General features: G+C 52.2%; 1 protein-coding gene across 6 annotated transcripts in view; it reads left to right on the forward strand.

Annotated features, from left to right (window-relative positions):
- Window positions 1–20675, forward strand: part of Pkd1 (polycystin 1, transient receptor potential channel interacting) — a 49410-nt gene that overhangs the window by 15406 nt on the left and 13329 nt on the right. For 4 of the 6 annotated variants that reach the window (XM_021150069.2, XM_029471412.1, XM_029471414.1 and 1 more), the window contains exons 2-26: window positions 1287–1358; window positions 1473–1544; window positions 1716–1885; window positions 2148–2819; window positions 2935–3118; window positions 4274–4491; window positions 4750–4865; window positions 5354–5480; window positions 5783–6018; window positions 6493–7245; window positions 8320–8451; window positions 8661–8836; window positions 9118–9251; window positions 9758–13383; window positions 13578–13727; window positions 14678–14821; window positions 14909–15188; window positions 15255–15468; window positions 15538–15697; window positions 15986–16135; window positions 16880–17024; window positions 17114–17734; window positions 18034–18190; window positions 18350–18602; window positions 18722–18917. In XM_021150069.2, the coding sequence (XP_021005728.1) occupies window positions 1287–1358; window positions 1473–1544; window positions 1716–1885; window positions 2148–2819; window positions 2935–3118; window positions 4274–4491; window positions 4750–4865; window positions 5354–5480; window positions 5783–6018; window positions 6493–7245; window positions 8320–8451; window positions 8661–8836; window positions 9118–9251; window positions 9758–13383; window positions 13578–13727; window positions 14678–14821; window positions 14909–15188; window positions 15255–15468; window positions 15538–15697; window positions 15986–16135; window positions 16880–17024; window positions 17114–17734; window positions 18034–18190; window positions 18350–18602; window positions 18722–18917 (9158 nt within the window). The remainder of the gene's footprint in view (window positions 1–1286; window positions 1359–1472; window positions 1545–1715; window positions 1886–2147; window positions 2820–2934; window positions 3119–4273; window positions 4492–4749; window positions 4866–5353; window positions 5481–5782; window positions 6019–6492; window positions 7246–8319; window positions 8452–8660; window positions 8837–9117; window positions 9252–9757; window positions 13384–13577; window positions 13728–14677; window positions 14822–14908; window positions 15189–15254; window positions 15469–15537; window positions 15698–15985; window positions 16136–16879; window positions 17025–17113; window positions 17735–18033; window positions 18191–18349; window positions 18603–18721; window positions 18918–20675) is intronic. The other 2 variants (XM_021150070.2, XM_029471413.1) reach the window with 1 other exon arrangement.

Below are 20675 nucleotides of genomic sequence, written 5' to 3' on the forward strand. Positions count from 1 at the left end.
GTGTGTATACAGAGGGGTTGGTATGCTTGTGTATGTTTGCGGGTGTATACAGAGGGGTTGGTATGCTTGTGTATGTTTGCGTGTGTATACAGATGGGTTGGTATGCTTGTGTATGTTTGCGTGTGTATACAGATGGGTTGGTATGCCTGTGTATGTTTGCGTGTGTATACAGAGGGGTTGGTATGCCTGTGTATGTTTGTGTGTGTATACAGACAGGTTGGTATGCTTGTGTATGTTTGCGTGTGTATACAGACGGGTGTAGGAGATCCTGAGGTGGATGTTGGGAATCTTCCTTGGTCATTCTTCCATCTTTCTCTGAGGCAAGGTCTCTCAATCAAACCCAGAGCTCGCCAGTATGGCGAGTCTCACCAGCCAGAATTTATGAGGGTTCTGGAGATGTAAACTTCAGTCCTCTTGCTTCTGAGGCAAGTGCTTTAACAATGCTGAGCCATCTCCCACATCCTGAATTAAGGGTTTGTGATGGTTTGTTTGGAGAGATTTGTTGTATGTCATCACCAGCACTGTGGTATGGGGTTATCCAGCAGGGCTCTTCCTTAGACATCTCATCTTAGTGCCCCTATTGCATTTTGTGAACACTTGAGGATCCTCTACTAGCAGCTAGTTTCTCCAGCCCTGGTAAACCTTGAATCTTACATTAAAAAGTATAAGGAGCCAGTCCTTGATTGCGTGGGACCCTTCTATTGTACTGGAGGCAGCCCAAGGCTCTTCTTTTGGAGAAGGGCTGTGGAGGTCACAGAAGGTCCTCAGGTCAGTTATTTTGTGTGGCCCTACTGTAATGGTCCTCAGTACAGGACTGAGGTGTTTGCAGATTCTGAGGTCCTTGGCTCTTCTACTGCAGTTTCTCCAGATTAATTATTTCTCACATCTTTCATGAGAAAATGTGTGTGAACTTGACCACAACCACTTCCTGCTTGGTGGCCCTGACCTTGGCCCCTAGCTGCCCGCTTTGTCTCAATGCCTGCCGCTGAAGGGCAGCAGCAGAGGTCACAGAAGAGCAGACTGCCTTGCTCTACTTTCCCTTAGAGATCTGTAACACTTTGGTCATTCTGAGCTCCCACTAGAACTTTTGCTGCTGCTGGCCAGGCTGTGCCCCAATACACAGACCTACACAGACCAGCAAGAAAAGCCCTCTTGGGGACTGAGAATAGGGGTGGGGCTCGTGGGTCGAGGAGCCATAGTTTTAGATGCTGGGAAGCTCCTGGTGAGAACCAGATATGCCCTCAACTAGCCCAGAGCTCGTATCCTGACTATCACTTATTCCTCAGAGACCTGTCCCACAACCTACTTCAGACGCTGGACATTGGGCTCCTGGTGAACCTTTCAGCACTGGTGGAGCTGTGAGTATCCCCTTCCTCATGATATGCCCGTCACACTAAAGGCTACTCAGGGCAAGCAGGAAGAGCTACCTGTCATCAGAAGGTTACACCTTGCCCCATCTTTCTTTCTTGCAGGGACTTAAGCAACAATAGGATTTCTACATTAGAAGAAGGCGTTTTTGCTAATTTATTTAATTTAAGTGAAATGTAAGTTTCTTTGTTTTTAGTGGGTCTCAGTGATTGGACTCCTGTCCCCATCACCTCCTCTGTCATCTTGCCCTGTTCCCTAGCCCCTCCCAGTTTTGAGAGCTGTGGGTAGTGGGAAGCTGAACTGCACCCCTGCTGGCCTGGTGCCCCACACCTGCCCCTCCCCTGCAGAAACCTGAGTGGGAACCCATTTGAGTGCAACTGTGGTCTGGCGTGGCTGCCACGCTGGGCAAAGGAACATCAGGTGCATGTGGTACAGTCTGAGGCAACCACGTGCAGGGGGCCCATTCCACTGGCCGGCCAACCTCTCCTCAGTATCCCCTTATTGGACAATGCCTGTGGTGAGTGCAGTGGGTGTGGGGCTATAGGACAGGGATGACATTTTTTCTTATTGGGCAGTACCCAGGGAGAGTGGAGCCACAGACTTGGTTGCAGATGAGGCCCAGGGAAAGGCATACATGGGAAGATAGTGGCTAGATAGGGTCTAGAAGGCATCTTTGGGGGTGGCAGCTCTGACATGGATTTTAAAGAGGGTTGGTAAGGGAACACGATGCAGCCAGAAGAAAGTAAGTCCCTGGGACCAGTGTCTCTCTCTGTTCCCAGGTGAGGAATATGTCGCCTGCCTCCCTGACAACAGCTCAGGTGCCGTGGCAGCAGTACCCTTCTACTTTGCCCATGAGGGACCACTGGAGACTGAGGCCTGCAGTGCCTTCTGCTTCTCAGCTGGTGAGGGCCTTGCGGCCCTCTCAGAACAGAATCAATGCCTCTGTGGGACAGGCCAGGCCTCTAACTCTTCTGCAGCCTGCTCATCCTGGTGTTCCAGCATCTCACTGTCCCTCAACTCTGCCTGTGGGGGCCCCACCTTGCTCCAGCACACCTTTCCTGCCTCCCCAGGGGCTACCCTGGTGGGACCCCGTGGACCCCTGGCCTCTGGCCAGCCAGCAGACTTCCATATTTCTTCCGCTCTGCCCATTAGCTCAACACGCTGGAACTTTGGAGATGGCTCACCTGAGGTGGGCATGGCTAGCCCTGCTGCCACCCACTTCTATGTGCTACCTGGGAGCTATCACGTGACAGTTGTGCTGGCCTTGGGCGCTGGCTCAGCTCTGCTGGAGACAGAGGTGCAAGTAGAAGCGACACCTACTGTCCTGGAGCTTGTGTGCCCATCCTTTGTGCACAGTAACGAGAGCCTTGAACTTGGCATACGGCATCGTGGAGGCTCAGCCCTTGAGGTCACCTATAGCATCCTGGCTTTGGATAAAGAGCCTGCCCAAGGTGCCTACCCTGGTTCACCCCTCCTGCTTCCTCTTGTAACCTGGGTGGTAGGGCGGGGCCTGGCACCCAGCCTCATGCATACCCTGATGTCTTGTTCATTGCTTACCATCTCTAGTGGTCCACCCACTCTGCCCCTTGGACACAGAGATCTTCCCTGGCAATGGGCACTGCTACCGCCTGGTGGCAGAGAAGGCACCCTGGCTGCAAGCACAGGAGCAATGTCGGACTTGGGCTGGAGCTGCCTTGGCTATGGTGGACAGTCCTGCCATCCAGCACTTCCTAGTCTCCAAGGTTACCAGGTACACCTATGCTGGAAAGGGCAAAATGGGTGGGGGTTGCTCAGAATTCTGGGTGTGGCCAAAGCCCTGAAGCCTGTAAGAGGCTCAGGAGGAAAGCTGGGCAGCTGGGCTTTTGTGTACTGCCCCACAGGTGGCCTTTGCTGCCAGCTCTGTGTATGTAAAGGCAGATGTAGGTAGGGGCAGCTTCTCTAACCATTTCTGGGAAGTGTCAAAGGTAGAGCTGGGTCCTGGCCCCCAGACTTTCCTGTCTCTGTAGGGGAGGGCCCTGGGTTCTGCTGACAGGACTAGTTCTTGGTCACTGTTGATTGTATTTTCTCCTCCTCCTACCTCTGTGCTCACCCCCCACCCCATCCCCTGAGTACCTCCCCTCCCAATGCCACATGCTCTCCCATCTGTGGAAAGCTTTTCAGGCTCCTGTGCCCTGCCCAGGCTTGTGGGAACATATTCTTGGGCCCTACAGTCCTGTGTCTGGGTGGGTTGCAAGGCTATACTCCAGCTCTCTTGGGTGATTGCTCCCTGGGTGGAATTGGAATTCCTGTCTTGTGAGTGGTTAATCACATTCTTTACATTGCCTGTGTGGTTGGAAAGGGGAAATAGAGGTCCAGAGTGGTTAAGACCTGCCTGCTCCAGAATTATCCAGTTGATGGGTGATAGTGCCCTACATGGAACCAGGGCTCCATTATGTCTCCCTCCCAGGGTGTGTGTCTAGGTTTGTGCCCACACCCAAGCGTGTACCTTTGTGCATCTATGTTCCTGGGTATGTACCTGTGCCTAAGTTTGGCTGTGAACCTGTAGATTTTGCCTCTGGAGGGGCCTTCCAGTGTTGATAGTACTATGCAGCAATGCATAGATGCAGTCTCGGTCCTCTTCTGCAGTCCTCAGAGTTTCCCTTCAGGTGTGGTGGTGGCCCATGATCCTTGGCCAAATCTGAGCTGGGTCCCCAAGAAGAGCTGGCTCCATAGACACGATTCTGGATGGATGTGACTATGAGCCTGGGTTTGTGGTCCTTGCTGGGTAATGTTCCTGAGGCTGTTTTACCCCTTCAAAAATGGGGCTGATATGGCCCATTGACCAGGGTATTATGAAGAGTATGTCCTCAGAGGTCAAGCAGAGCTGCCCCCTGATGGCTTGGCCGTCCCTTGAATCTGGCCATAGGAGCCTGGATGTGTGGATCGGCTTCTCATCTGTGGAGGGGACAGAAGGCCTGGATCCCCGGGGTGAGGCCTTCAGCCTGGAAAGCTGCCAGAACTGGCTGCCTGGGGAGCCACACCCAGCCACAGCAGAGCATTGTGTGCGGTTGGGGCCTGCTGGGCAATGCAACACAGACCTGTGTTCAGCACCACATAGTTATGTCTGCGAGCTGCGGCCTGGAGGTATGGACTGCTGTGTGGCAGAAGCCATCCTTCTCTGTGCTTGTCTTCTAAGCTCAGTATTGACCATGAATGTTTGCTCTTGTGTCTGGGTTGGGACAAAACCAGAAGAAATAAGGACAGAGGAAACAAGATGAGAGGGGGCCAGATGGTTTTGCTAGGTGGCTTAGTCCTAAGTCCAGCTCCAACTTGAATGTTTCCCCAACTTGAATGTCACCTCTACCTGGCCCTGGAACCTCACTGCATACTTACCACCCCTAGGGCCTGTGTGGGATACTGAGAACTTTGTCATGGGAGTGTCTGGTGGAGGCCTGTCTGGACCCCTGCATCCATTGGCACAGCAAGAAACTGTCCAGGGTCCCCTGCGACCTGTGGAGGTAGGCCAGCCTTTCTGTGTTCTAGAACCCTTTGCAACATTACTGCTCTGTTGCTAATAATCAAAGTGGGAACTGGGGATAGGGTTCAGTATCTGGGTTCAGTTCCTAGCACCTTAACCCTAAAAAAAACCCCAAAACCCCTCAAGTTGGTTTTGTTAGAAGTTGTTAAAATTGTTAGTGTGCCCAGTGTGACAGTTAGAAAAATATTTATGAGTGAAGAAATGAAAAGCATCTAGTTCTGTTATCTGAAAATTTCTGCTTCTCCTGAACCTTTGCTCAGATAAATTTTTATTTTTTTTCACACAAAGTCTTGTTGTATAGCCTAAGCAAGCCTTGAACTCATGATCTTCCTGCCTCAGGCTTCCTGTTGTTCACAGATGACTTTGATTTGGTTTTTCTTCCCAAGTGACATGAAATGAGGTTTAGCCTTGAGAGGGCTATCTTTACACTGTAGATCTTTTGAGCTGAGGCTGTCTCATCTCCTCCAGGTCATGGTGTTCCCTGGCCTGAGCCCTAGCCAGGAAGCCTTTCTCACTGCAGCAGAGTTTTCGACCCAGAAGCTTGAAGAGCCTGCCCAGCTGCGGCTGCAGGTGTACCGGCCCTCAGGAGGAGCAGGTGGGGCTCTGAAAGGGAAAGGAAGTGGACACTTAGTGGGTTGTCTGAATTTTCTCGTGCCTTCTGACTCCAGCCTCAGGGCAGAATGATGGCAGGTTCTGCAGAGTTGCAGTTGCCAACTCCTGTTCCCTTGTCCCAAAGATAGATTGGGTGGTACCTGATTGGGCATGATCTAGAGGCAGGGTAGTGATGATGGAGACTGGGGAACTGCTTATCAAGGTTTGGTTTTATAGTGGGTAAGTGGAGCATCCCTGATAGTAGCTTGTTAGTGAATCAGGCTCATGACATCCTTCCTTTCCCAGCAGCGGTTCCAGAAGGCAGCAGTGAGCCTGACAACAGGACTGAGCCGGCCCCCAAGTGTGTGCCTGAGGAACTCTGGTGTCCAGGAGCCAATGTCTGCATACCTTTTGATGCTTCGTGTAACTCTCATGTCTGCATCAATGGGTCTGTGTCAAGGCTGGGACTCCCTAGGGCCAGCTACACACTATGGAAGGAGTTCTTTTTTTCTGTGCCTGCAGGGCCTCCCACACAGTACTTGGTATGTGTCCTGGTATGTGTCTCTGACCTGTTCTTGAGGCTACTTCCCCCTATCTACCCAAGATGGTGGTCTCTCAACTAGATACCTTACAGGCTTCTTTATATGCTCAATAGCCTTGCCCTCATGCTCTTGCCTGCATCCTGCACCAGTGCCCAGTCTCATCTCCTTCTCAGGGCCTCTGTCTTCTAAGGGGAACTTGTACTCTCACCTGGAGCAGCTACCTGCTTTCTAGCCTTATGTCCCTGCAAAAGTTCTTTCCACCTCTGGCAGTCACTCTTACTCTATCTTCCTTGTGCATGTCCCCTGTATTACAATGTCCTGTTTGACTCAGCCGTGAGTGCCTTGAGGCAGGGACTCCACGAAGCACCATTTTCAGTGCTGAGGCCTGATATGGGTACTCTGCCTCTCTGTCTCAGTTGTCCTTCTAGTCTTTATTATGGGAATGTGATACAACACTGCCTCTCTCTTCTATAGGTCACCCTCCACAGCCAGGATGCTCCTGTGCTCCCTGGTGACCTCATTGGCTTACAGCATGATGCTGGCCCAGGTACCCTCCTACAGTGTCCCCTGGCTTCCAGCTGCCCTGGCCAAGCCCTGTACCTTTCAACCAATGCCTCAGATTGGATGACCAACCTGCCTGTCCATCTGGAAGAAGCTTGGGCTGGCCCTGTCTGCTCCCTACAGCTGCTTTTGGTCACAGAGCGGCTTACACCACTGCTGGGCCTTGGGCCTAACCCTGGACTACAGCATCCTGGGCACTATGAGGTCCGGGCTACAGTGGGCAACAGCATATTCAGACAAAACCTGTCCTGCAGCTTCAGTGTGGTCTCTCCAATAGCTGGTCTGAGAGTCATTCATCCCATCCCCCTTGATGGCCACATCTATGTGCCAACCAACGGCTCAGTCTTGGTGCTTCAGGTAGATTCTGGTGCTAATGCCACTGCCACAGCTCAGTGGTTTGGGGGCAATATTAGTGCTCCCTTCGAGGATGCCTGCCCTCCTGAGGTGGATTTTCTCAAGCAAGATTGCACGGAAGAGGCCAATGGCACCCTGTTCTCAGTGTTGATGTTGCCCAGGCTCAAGGAGGGGGATCACACAGTGGAGATTGTGGCGCAAAATGGAGCCAGCCAGGCCAACCTCAGCCTGAGAGTGACAGCTGAGGAGCCCATCTGTGGCCTCCGTGCTGTGCCAAGCCCTGAGGCCCGAGTGCTACAGGGCATCCTGGTGGTAAGTGTGTCCTACAACCCAGCCCTCTAAATGGTAAAAACAGGAAGCCTCCTCCCCATTGAGGAGGGATGACCTTCAGATGTTTTCTAGGGATGATAGCACCTATTATAGGATTTCCAGTGGGACCTGTTGGGGAGCCCTTGCCTACTTAGTGATTATATCTCTCCTTAGTGCTGGCTATGGAACCTAGGGACTCATGCAAGGTAGACAGGTTCTTTTGTTGTGAGTACACCTGAGCCCCATTTAACAATGCGTAAGCTACTGAAGGTCACAGTTAGAACATCTGTTCTAAAGACTCAGATGTTTCTACTCTTCAGATTTTAGGAAGCACTTCACCACATTTGCCCCCACCCTTCCCTGAGCCTCCACGAGACCCCATGTGTTTCTGGGCCCTCTGTGGTTCTTGTAGCTGATGCATGTGCCTGTTGAAATGGGATCTGAAACGTCAAGATCTAGCGATCTGCTTTAGTGCCCTAAGGGGATGGCATTGTCCTCATCTTGGGCATGCCCACTCTAGCACCAGCAGTCATTCACTTAAGGGCCATTTCTGTCCATCTCTCATGACTTGTCCAGTTGTATACGATGGCTTCCCCTGTGGATATACCTGTTCTGCACTGACCTGGGTCAACCTCCGAGATTGAGGTCCATTGAGATTCAAATGTTTTCCCAAAAGATTATCCACTGAGAAGGAAACTTATGAGGACTGGCTGGTCAGGGTGACTGTGTTGCTGATGCTAGGTCCACTTCACAGATGCAGGGATTGAGGGAGAGGTCAAGGTATAATCAAGACCACTTGACTGTAGGTTAGAGAGGTGACCTTGACACTGGCTCTCAGTACCCAAGCTTGGCCTTATACTATATAGCTTCTAAGCCAACATGATCTCTAGTACTTCCTTGCTCTCCTTTACCTGGGTGCCTTGCAGTCAGGGTTCAGCTGGTAGACCCCCTTGGCTACCCTGCACCACACACGAAATTCTTCAGTAAGTCTGAGGGGGACAGATGGGACCAGGAGCAGAGTCAGCTTTAGGCTGGAACAAAATCATAGCTTTGGCCAATGTCATGTCCTTTCCCTAGCGGTACAGCCCCATGGTAGAGGCTGGCTCGGATGTAGCCTTCCGGTGGACCATTGATGATAAGCAGTCCCTGACTTTCCACAACACTGTCTTCAATGTAATATACCAGACTGCTGCTGTCTTCAAGCTCTCGGTAGGCAGGGGCCTGTGCAGGGTGGCATGGGGTCCTGGGATATCTGGGTGCTCACTTTTGCCTTCTGTTCTGCTTTGCTTTGCCCCTGAGGACCCTGCTGCAGCTGTGGGTGAGTGTGGGGAGGCTGCTGAGTCAGGGCTCGAGGCCTTTCACCCATTGATCTGTCCTTGCTGCCTCTGGGCCATACCCACTGATGCCTGTCTCCTCAGCTGACAGCCTCTAACCATGTGAGCAACATCACCGTGAACTACAATGTCACTGTGGAGCGGATGAACAAGATGCATGGGCTGTGGGTATCTGCAGTACCGACTGTGTTACCCCCCAATGCCACACTGGCACTGACAGGTGGTGTGCTGGTGGATTCAGCTGTGGAGGTGGCCTTCCTGTGAGTGCTTCTGGGCCTAGCTGAACAGGGCCTGGGCTGGGGGTGGCATCAGGTTCTTATTTCTGCCCCTAGCATTTTCCCTGGAACCCTGGTTTAGGGCTTCAATTTCCCCTCTATTGAGAATACTAGTGGGTAGGACCATGTGGGGGCCTGGAGTTCTTGGTATAGTAGAGCCAATATAGTACCTGAAGCCATGACCCAGGAAAGAGTGATTATAGAGATTCACTCAGAACCAGGGGTGCCCTGTCTGCTTGCTTGCTCACTATCTGCTACCCTGGCAGGTGGAACTTTGGGGATGGGGAGCAGGTACTCCGCCAGTTCAAGCCTCCATACGACGAGTCTTTCCAGATTCCAGACCCCACAGTGGCCCAGGTGCTGGTGGAACACAATACCACGCATATTTACACTACCCCAGGTGAGGGGTGGGGCCATTGCCTTTCAGGTCCTGAGCTTGGACAGCCTACCTTTGAGTATGGCCGCCCATATTGTTCCCTCTTTGATCCAGCTTGGGTTGGTGGAGTAAGGCCCTTACTGGGATAAAGGAGGGGCACCCACACCTCGAGGGTTGGGGGTTGGCAGGGTCCCTGAGGCCTCAGTTTAAAATTTCCTTAGGGAGAGTAAGGTGGAGTCATTGTTTAATTGTAAAACCGCCTGATGCTGCACACCATAGCAGCTCCACGCCAGCTCCACTTGGCGCGTGATACTCATGCTACATTCTCACTCATGCTTGTGTTGGTATTCGCTTCCATGTTCACCTTTGTGCAGTTGTGCTTAGAAATGGTCCTATCCATCTTCTTGCTCGTTATGGACTCCTAGGTGCTCTGCCCATATATGCCTGGGTGTGAACACTGTGTCCATGCAGTAACAGGTGCTTGGTGGGGTTCTGTGAGTAGGAAGTCCCACTTGGGCCTGTCTCCACAGGTGAGTACAACTTGACCGTCCTTGTGTCCAATACCTATGAGAATCTGACGCAGCAGGTGACAGTAAGTGTGCGCACTGTTCTCCCCAATGTGGCTATTGGCATGAGCAGCAACGTCCTGGTGGCCGGCCAACCCATCACCTTTTCCCTATATCCGCTGCCCTCAACTGATGGTGTCCTATATACGTGGGACTTTGGGGATGGCTCACCTGTCCTAATACAGAGCCAGCCAGTACTCAACCACACCTACAGCATGACGGGCACTTACAGAATCACCTTGGAGGTTAACAACACAGTGAGCAGTGTGACAGCACATGCAGACATCCGTGTCTTCCAGGAGTTGCATGGCCTGACTGTGTATTTGAGCCCATCTGTGGAGCAGGGAGCCCCCATGGTAGTCAGTGCTTCTGTGGAGTCAGGTGACAACATTACATGGACATTTGACATGGGAGATGGCACAGTATTCACAGGCCCTGAGGCTACAGTACAACATGTATACCTGCGGGCCCAGAACTTCACAGTGACAATAGAAGCAGCCAGCCCTGCTGGCCACTTGTCCCAGAGCCTGCATGTGCAAGTATTTGTCCTGGAGGTATTACGCATAGAGCCCTCTACCTGCATCCCCACACAGCCTAGTGCCCAGCTTATGGCCCATGTCACTGGGGACCCTGTCCATTACCTCTTTGATTGGACTTTTGGAGATGGCTCCTCCAATGTGACTGTCCATGGGCATCCATCAGTGACACACAACTTCACTCGGAGTGGCATATTCCCACTGGCATTGGTTTTGTCAAGCCATGTGAACAAGGCACATTATTTTACCAGCATCTGTGTGGAACCTGAGATACGTAACATCACCTTGCAGCCTGAGAGGCAGTTTGTGAAGCTGGGGGATGAAGCCCGGCTGGTTGCCTATTCTTGGCCCCCATTTCCGTACCGATATACCTGGGACTTTGGCACTGAAGACACTACCCACACCCAAACTGGGAGCTCTGAAGTGGCATTTATCTACCGAGAACCAGGCTCCTACTTGGTGATAGTCACTGTGTCCAACAACATCTCTTCTACCAATGACTCAGCTTTTGTGGAGGTCCAGGAGCCCGTGTTAGTCTCTGGCATCAGGATCAATGGCTCCCGTGTGTTAGAGCTGCAGCAGCCTTACCTGTTGTCAGCCATGGGCAGTGGGAGCCCTGCCACCTACCTGTGGGAACTGGGAGATGGCAGCCAGCGTGAGGGCCCTGAGGTCACCCATATCTACAGCAGCACCGGTGATTTCACTGTCAGGGTGTCTGGCTGGAATGAGGTGAGCCATAGTGAGGCCCAACTCAACATCACCGTAAAGCAGCGTGTGCGGGGCCTCACCATCAATGCCAGCCGCACAGTGGTGCCCCTGAATGGCAGTGTGAGCTTTAGTACCTTGTTGGAGGTAGGGAGTGATGTGCATTACTCCTGGGTGCTCTGTGACAGATGCACACCCATTCCAGGCGGACCCACTATTTCCTACACCTTCCGCTCTGTGGGCACCTTCAATATTATTGTCACAGCTGAGAATGAGGTGGGTTCTGCCCAAGACAGCATCTTCATCTATGTTCTCCAGTTCATTGAGGGGCTGCAGGTGGTGGGGGGTGATAACGGCTGCTGCTTCCCTACCAACTACACACTGCAGCTGCAAGCTGCAGTTAGGGATGGCACCAACATCTCCTACAGCTGGACAGCCCAGCAGGAGGGCAGCCTCGTCACTCTCTTTGGCAGTGGCAAGTGCTTTTCTCTCACTGCACTCAAAGCTAGCACCTACTATGTCCATCTTAGGGCCACTAACATGTTGGGCAGTGCCGCAGCCAACCGTACTATAGACTTTGTGGAACCTGTGGAGAGTCTAATCCTATCTGCATCCCCTAATCCAGCTGCTGTCAACATGAGTCTCACTCTTTGTGCTGAATTGGCTGGTGGCAGTGGTGTTGTTTACACTTGGTACCTGGAGGAAGGACTGAGTTGGAAGACCTCCATGCCATCTACCACCCATACCTTTACTACACCTGGCCTGCACTTGGTCAGAGTCACAGCTGAGAACCAGTTGGGCTCAGTCAATGCCACAGTTGAAGTGGCCATACAGGTGCCTGTAGGTGGCCTGAGCATCAGAACCAGTGAGCCAGATAGCATCTTTGTGGCAGCTGGCTCCACTCTACCCTTCTGGGGTCAGCTGGCTGAAGGTACCAATGTGGCTTGGTGCTGGACCTTGCCAGATGGGAGTAAGGACAGCCAGTACATTGCTGTGCGTTTCTCCACAGCTGGCAACTTCTCTCTGCAGCTCAATGCTTCCAATGCAGTCAGTTGGGTCTCAGCCATGTACAACCTCACAGTAGAGGAACCCATTGTGAACCTGATGCTGTGGGCCAGCAGCAAGGTGGTGGCACCTGGGCAGCCAGTCCACTTTGAAATCCTGCTGGCAGCTGGCTCTGCTCTTACTTTCCGACTTCAGGTTGGTGGGTCTGTCCCTGAAGTGCTCCCTAGCCCCCACTTCTCCCACAGCTTCTTTCGGGTTGGAGACCATCTGGTGAATGTACAGGCTGAGAACCACGTGAGTCATGCCCAGGCACAGGTTCGCATCCTAGTGCTGGAGGCTGTTGTTGGGCTGCAGGTACCCAACTGCTGTGAGCCAGGCATGGCCACAGGCACTGAGAAGAACTTCACAGCCCGGGTGCAGCGAGGTTCCCGAGTTGCCTATGCCTGGTATTTCTCCTTGCAAAAGGTCCAGGGTGACTCATTGGTTATTTTATCTGGCCGTGATGTCACCTACACGCCTGTGGCTGCAGGGTTACTGGAGATCCATGTGCGTGCCTTTAATGAACTGGGTGGTGTGAACCTCACGCTCATGGTGGAAGTCCAGGATATCATCCAGTATGTAACACTTCAGAGTGGCCGCTGCTTTACCAACCGCTCAGCCAGGTTTGAGGCTGCTACAAGCCCCAGTCCACGGCGTGTAACCTACCACTGGGACTTTGGGGATGGGACTCCAGTACAAAAAACAGAGGAATTCTGGGCTGACCACTACTACCTGCGTCCTGGGGACTACCATGTAGAGGTGAATGCTACAAACCTAGTGAGTTTTTTTGTGGCACAGGCCACAGTGACTGTCCAGGTGCTGGCCTGTAGGGAGCCTGAAGTGGAGGTAGCGCTGCCTCTGCAGGTGCTGATGCGGCGTTCCCAGCGCAACTACCTGGAGGCCCATGTTGATCTACGCAACTGTGTCTCCTACCAGACTGAGTATCGGTGGGAGATATATCGTACTGTCAGCTGCCAACGGCCAGGACGTATGGCTCAAATGGTTCTGCCTGGTGTGGATGTGAGCCGGCCCCAGCTTGTGGTGCCACGGCTGGCACTACCTGTGGGCCACTACTGCTTTGTGTTTGTGGTTTCATTTGGGGACACACCATTGGCACGGAGCATCCAGGCCAATGTGACAGTGGCTGCTGAGCGTCTGGTACCCATCATTGAAGGTGGCTCATACCGGGTATGGTCAGACACGCAGGACCTGGTGCTGGATGGGAGCAAGTCCTATGACCCTAATTTGGAGGATGGTGATCAGACACCGCTCAACTTCCATTGGGCCTGCGTGGCTTCAACACAGGTCAGCCATGGGGACTTAGGGTAACAGGTCCTCCCTGACTCTTCTATTTCATGTTTCATGTCTATTAAGTGCTTAGCACTTGGGTTATTCCTGGGGTGGGTCTTAGGCCTAGCATAAAAAAGGTTTTCTAAGCCAGGCTCTGCCTTAAGGATGGTTAACAATCTTGTGCCCCATTTCCTTATTTGCTGTCACAGAGTGAGACAGGTGGCTGTGTGCTAAACTTTGGGCCCCGTGGGAGCAGTGTGGTCACCATCCCCCTGGAACGCCTAGAAGCTGGTGTAGAATATACCTTCAATCTCATAGTGTGGAAAGCAGGTCGGAAGGAAGAAGCCACCAACCAGACAGTGAGTCGCACCCCCACCCTCCAGTATGTCCTCATGCAAGAACAGTACAGTTCCAACCTGGTGATTTTCAGTCCTAGCTGTAAAATCCCCTGGGGCTCTGAGTTCTCTTGATAAATGATCAAACTCAGCATTGCTTCTATCTGAAAATCCAGGACACAGCAGCTTAGTAGTGTGAAATTTGAGAGGACAGGTTAGCCTGGTGCCACTTGTGTCATCCCAGCACTTTGAGAGTGGAGGCAGGAAGACTGGGAGTTCTAATCTCACCAACACAATGATAACCTGTGTCTGAAAACCAAAACAAAATCTTAAGTCATACAAGCACCCTGCTTTTCGAAAAATGAACTTTATGCTACCAGCATGAAAGGCAAGTGATGAGAAAGCAAGGCCCTTGCCTACCTAGGCAGCAGCACCTATCCACATAACATGGCCTTGCCTCTGGGGGGCAGTGAGCCATTCTTGCTGTCATACTTCTTCCCTGGACCTTTCATAAGGATAAGGACCACTTCTCCTGCAGGCTGATGAGGCCTGCCAGTGTGTGTGGAGGGGGGCTGGGCGGTCCTGATGCCTTGGAGGGGGATTGCCTTCCCCAGCACTAAGCCTTCTCAGGTAGGAAGAGGACACTCAGTAGGTCCTGCCTGACTGAGCTGTTCCAGGGCACACTCAAGTCAGCCAGCATCTCTGGGACAGAGCTATGTCAAAAACAACTAACCTTGACTTCCTGGATGTTTTGTTTCCATCAGTGGTGCCCATGGCTCCTACTGCCAGGTCAGCAAGGCCCTGGGCTGATCCACTCACATGCCCTTCTGGATTTAGCTAGTTAGCTCACTTACTTCACTCCAGCCCAGAGGCACAACCTGGAATTTGCGCCAAATGGGAGTGACCTGGTCCAGGAAGCTTTCCCAGCATACGCAGAGTGTGGAGCCTCCCTGTGACATGCTTGTCCCTTCCAGGTGCTGATCCGAAGTGGACGAGTCCCCATTGTGTCCCTTGAGTGTGTGTCCTGCAAGGCACAAGCAGTGTATGAAGTGAGCCGAAGTTCCTATGTGTACTTGGAGGGTCACTGCCACAACTGCAGCAGGGGCTACAAGCAAGGGGTGAGTAGCCATTGTTAGATGACAAGTGTCCTGGGGAAGCATCCAGAACAGCACTCTCACCATGTCCTCCATGCTTCCATCATACAGTGTTGGGCCGCTCGCACTTTCAGCAATAAGACTCTGGTGCTGAACGAGACGACGACATCCACGGGTAGCACCGGCATGAATCTGGTAGTGCGGCCAGGTGCACTGCATGATGGGGAGGGCTACATCTTCACACTCACTGTGCTGGGCCACTCAGGGGAAGAAGAGGGCTGTGCCTCAATCCGCCTCTCACCCAACCGCCCCCCACTTGGAGGCTCCTGCCGCCTATTCCCATTGGATTCTGTGCGTGGCCTCACCACTAAGGTTCACTTCGAGTGCACAGGTTAGTGTAGATTACCTGGAGATGCTCCTTTGGACCTGGACTCTGTACTGACGCTATTGTCCATAGGTTGGCGTGATGCAGAAGATGGTGGAGCCCCACTGGTATATGCTCTGTTGCTGAAGCGCTGTCGTCAGAGCTACTGTGAGAATTTCTGCATCTATAAGGGTAGTCTCTCCACCTATGGGGCTGTCCTGCCTCCTGGATTCCAGCCCCTTTTTGTGGTGAGCCTAGCTGTGGTTGTACAAGACCAGCTGGGTGCTGCTGTTGTTGCACTCAACAGGTGAGCTTAACCCTGGGGAGGGAACACAAGCTGACCACCAACTGCTTACAGTCTACTTCCACTCTCTAGGTCTCTGACCATTGTCCTACCAGAACCCAGTGGAAATCCTGCAGACCTTGTACCCTGGCTGCACAGCCTGACTGCCAGTGTGCTGCCTGGGCTCCTGAAGCAGGCTGACCCTCAGCATGTCATCGAGTACTCTTTAGCCCTCATTACTGTGCTCAATGAGGTCAGTGCATACGGACTGAAAAGAATCCTGCACATGTGCTCCATGATTGGGGTCAAACCAGTGAAGTTCCCTAATGTCTTAGAATGCCAAGTCCTACCCTCAGCCCTTACCAAGGTCACCGTACCCACAGTACTCTCTTGATACCCTGAGCCCTGTGCGTGACCTGAATTACCCTTGATCTTTAAATCCCTGCCCATGCCTCATTACTCTACTCTAGAACCCTTCCCAGATACCACAGGGAGACCCATCCTCCGTTCATGGTTCTCCTATGTTCCCTGCCTCCTCCAGTATGAGCAGGCCCCAGATGTTTCAGAGCCCAGCCTTGAGCAGGAGCTGAGAGCCCAAATGCGTAAGAACATCACGGAGACCCTAATCTCCCTGCGGGTCAACACTGTGGATGACATCCAGCAGATTACTGCCGCATTAGCCCAGTGCATGGTAAGACAGATGAATGCAGCCTTCTGCACCATGCACAGCCCTTTGTGCATGAGTGCACATACGTGTAGCGTGGAGTAAGGGCTTTGAGACTAGGTGTTCTTCCCAGCCTGTGCCAGTTTTCTGCATCCTCTCTGTTGTCTCCCAGTGTGAGCCCACATGCTTTTCTGATGACTTTAGGGCATCCCCAGATGGAAAGAGTAGTCCAGGTATGTGTGCCTTCTCATCAGGCCTGCCATCATGCCCCACTTAACTAGACTTACCTGACATGGCCTTCCTGACCTATGAAGTCCAAGCTATAGACTTGTGAGACAAGTGGGCCATAACTGATGGGAAACGCACTTTGTCAGAATCAGTATAGGGGCCAGGACAATAGTCAAGTCCTCAGAGGACAAAGATTCAGAGAACTCTTGGTAGAGGTCACTGTCAGCATGTGGCTTTCTATACCCTTGAGTGTATGTAGATTTGAACTTATCCAGGCCCTTGACACATCTGCCTTACTTTTAGCTATGGAAACAGATAGTTGGGGTGATCAGTATATAGGCCACAGGAAGAACTTGGCTGCATCCTGGGGTTGGGAAGAGCCACAGAAGTCTTAGCAGGGAATGCCTAGAAGATTTGCATCCAGGCAGGTGCTCAGTGCAGGGTTAGAGGCAGGAAGCTGCCTCGAATCCCAGCAGTATGAGGAGGCAGAGCCATTCAGTTATGTGTGGGTGGAACTAGACACTGCGCTGATCTTCCTTATAGGTGTCCAGCAGGGAGCTCATGTGCCGCTCCTGCCTGAAGAAGATGCTGCAGAAGCTGGAGGGCATGATGCGCATCTTGCAAGCTGAAACCACTGAGGGCACCTTGACACCCACCACCATTGCTGACAGCATTCTCAATATCACAGGTGCACAAGCTGCCCCTCCCACCTTCTGGCCTCCCCTCCAGCTCTTACCACCTTTTCTTAACATCCGTTACTTCCTTTGCCTGTTCCAGGTGACCTCATCCACCTGGCCAGCTTGGACATGCAGGGCCCACAGCCCTTGGAGCTGGGGGTGGAGCCGCCCTCCCTGATGGTGGCTTCCAAGGCCTACAACCTCTCATCGGCCCTCATGTATATCCTCATGCGTTCCCGAGTGCTCAATGAGGAGCCTCTGACTCTCGCAGGCGAGGAGATTGTGGCCCTAGGCAAGCGCTCAGACCCACTCAGTCTTCTGTGTTATGGCAAAGCCTTGGGACCCAGCTGCCACTTCTCCATTCCTGAGGCCTTCAGTGGGGCCCTGTCGAACCTCAGTGATGTGGTGCAGCTCATCTTCCTTGTGGATTCCAACCCCTTCCCCTTTGGCTACATTAGCAACTACACTGTCTCCACCAAAGTGGCATCTATGGCATTCCAGACACAGACTGGGACCCAGATCCCTATTGAGCAGTTGGCTGCAGAGCGTGCCATCACAGTGAAGGTGCCAAACAACTCAGACCAGGCTGCCCAGAGCTCTCACAATCCTGTGGGTTCTACCATTGTACAGCCCCAGGCCTCTGTCAGCGCTGTGGTCACTGCAGACAACAGTAACCCTCAAGCTGGCCTGCATCTGAGGATCACTTACACAGTGCTTAATGGTGGGTGTCAGGGGTGGGCACACGGCCTGCCTGCCTTTCTTCCCTCCTTGTCCCTGGGGAGTGGGTATTTATGCAGTCACTGGTCCTAGGGGTCTGGCTAACACTCAGTTTTCTTGCTGTCCTGGTTCTATAAAACCCACATACCTGTGGCCAAAGAGAAGCATGTGTTAACTTCCACATGGAATTTCCTGTAGTCCTCTGCTTAAATGACCCTTAAGCCCCATGGCAACAACCGGTAGGGTGTCCTCAGGATGATGAGCCTTTTGGTGGCTGTCTGATACTGTGTATGTTGCCCCCAGAGCGCTATCTGTCTGCGGAGCCTGAGCCCTACCTGGCTGTGTACCTGCACTCAGTGTCCCAGCCCAATGAGTACAACTGCTCGGCCAGCAGGAGGATCAGCCTGGAGGTGCTGGAGGCCGCTGACCACAGGCTCTACACCTTCTTCATTGCCCCAGGGTGAGTGCCTCCCACCAGAACCACAGAAATGGGCCTTGCAGAGGGGAAGGAGGTGGCAGAAGGGTGAATGTAACTTGGCCCATATTAGTGACAGGTGTGTGGGCTTTATTGAACCAGGGAACAGGAAGGCTGGCCATGACACTGCTCTGACCCTTGTAGAACTGGGACCTTGGACAGGAGTTACTACCTGAACCTGACCAGCCATTTCCACTGGTCTGCACTGGAGGTGTCTGTGGGCCTGTATACATCCCTGTGCCAGTACTTCAGTGAGGAGATGATGATGTGGAGAACTGAGGGGATTGTACCCCTGGAGGAGACCTCACCCAGCCAGGCTGTCTGCCTCACCCGCCACCTCACTGCCTTTGGTGCCAGCCTTTTTGTGCCTCCCAGCCATGTCCAGTTCATCTTTCCTGTGAGTAGTGCCCCTGCTCCTGGAGCCCTTTCATATTGAGAGGGCCTCCTGATTCCATTCTTAGAAACTAAAAGAGTGTGAGCTGAAGCCACCTGTACCTGATGACTCCTCCTTCCCAGGAACCATCTGCAAGCATTAACTACATTGTCCTCCTGACGTGTGTCATATGCCTGGTGACCTATGTGGTCATGGCGATGATCCTGCGCAAGCTGGACCAGCTGGATGTTAGCCGTGTCCGTGTCATCCCATTCTGTGGGAAGGGGGGCCGCTTCAAATATGAAATACTTGTTAAGACCGGCTGGAGCAGAGGTTCAGGTAAGGAGAGGGGTGATTGGGTAGAGATATGGAGTCTACCCTGGTCTAAGCCCTCCAGCCTCCATCCTGGACCCTGTCTGGTGATTATGGAGACTGTCATCACAAAGCAAGTGCTCAGGACTCAGTGTAAATAAGGACACACCTTGGAGATGAGAACAACAAATGTGGATTGTGGGTGGAGCTCAGTGGCAGAACAGTGACCTAGGATGTACAAGGTCGTGGGTTTCAGCCACAGTACTGCACAAATACAAAGAGAAACTTAGATTCATTCGTCTTTCCTAAGAAAGACAATAGGTCCAAGAGCCAAGAAGGTGCACCTCACTCTGCATAGCAGCCTCATACACAAATTCAAACTGCACTATTATAGTTGCTCTGCAACCCTTCCTTAATGTTTCTTTCTTTATTGTCTGGCGACAGGGAGCAGACTCACTGTGTAGTCCAGGCTAGCCTCACAAATATCCACCTGCCTGTGGTGTGGATTAAAGGATAAAGGCATGCACTGCATGCCCAGCTGATGCTATAACACTAGAACTCATTATTGGGGATGCAAAGATGACTCAGCAGGAAAAGGTACCATCACACCTGGCAACCCGAGTTTGGTTCCTAGACTCCATAGGCTGAGAACAGACCCTGTGGTCAATTCTCTGACCTTCTGAGCCGGGCGTGGTGACCGAGCCTTTAATCCTCGCACTCAGGAGGCAGAGGCAGGCGGATTTCTGAGTTCGAGGCCAGCCTGGTCTACAGAGTGAGTTCAGGGACAACCAAGGCTACCTGGAGAAAACTGTCTCAAAAAACAAAACAAAACAAATTCAAACGAAGGTATTTAGGTGGGTATGGAGCCTCATGCCTTTAATCCCAGCAGACAGGAGACAGAGGCAGATGGACTCTGTAAGTTTGAGATCAGCCTGATCTATATAGGAAGTTTCAGGCCTGCCAGAGTTATATAGTAAAATCGTCTCAAAATTTGAGAAAAAAAAAAAAAGTTAAGCCAGGCAGTGGTGGTGCACGCCTTTAATCCCAGCATTTGAGAGGCAGAGGCAGAGGCAGAGGCAGGCGGATTTCTGAGTTCGAGGCCAGCCTGGTCTAGAGAGTGAGTTCCAGGACAGCCAGGACAGAGAAACCCTGTCTCGGAAAACAAAACAAAACAAAAGTTAAAAAAAAAAAAAATGGACTGAGCACAGTGTCCCCAATGAAGGAGCTACAGAAAGAACCCAAGGAGCTGAAGGGGTCTGCAGCCCCATAAGAGGATCATCAATATGAACTAACCAGTACCCCCAGAGCCCCAGGGACTAAACCACCAACCAAAGAAAACACATGGTTTTTAAGTGGGACTCATGGCTCTAGTTGCATATGTAGCAGAGGATGGCCTAGTCGGTCATCAATGGGAGGAGGGCCCTTGGTCCTGTGAATGTTCTATGCTCCAGGATAGGGAACTGCCAGGGCCAGGAAGCATGAGTGGGTGGGCTGGTGAGCAGGGGGAGTAGGGAGGGGATAGGGGCTTTTGGGGTAGAAATCAGGAAAGGGGAAAACATTTGAAATGTAAATAAAATAGCTAATTAAAAAAAGAGGGAAAAATAAAAAAATAAAATAAATATAAATAAAATAAAATAAAATAAAAGCTCACTGTTTTGGCTGGGTGGTGGTGGCGGCGCACATCTTTAGTCCCAGCACTTGGGAGGCAGAGGCAGGCAGATTTCTGAGTTTGAGGCCAGCCTGGTCTACAGAGTGAGTTCCAGGACAGCCAGGGCTACACAGAGA

Source organism: Mus caroli, chromosome 17 (assembly GCF_900094665.2).
Source record: "Mus caroli chromosome 17, CAROLI_EIJ_v1.1, whole genome shotgun sequence".
NCBI lineage: Eukaryota > Metazoa > Chordata > Mammalia > Rodentia > Muridae > Mus > Mus caroli.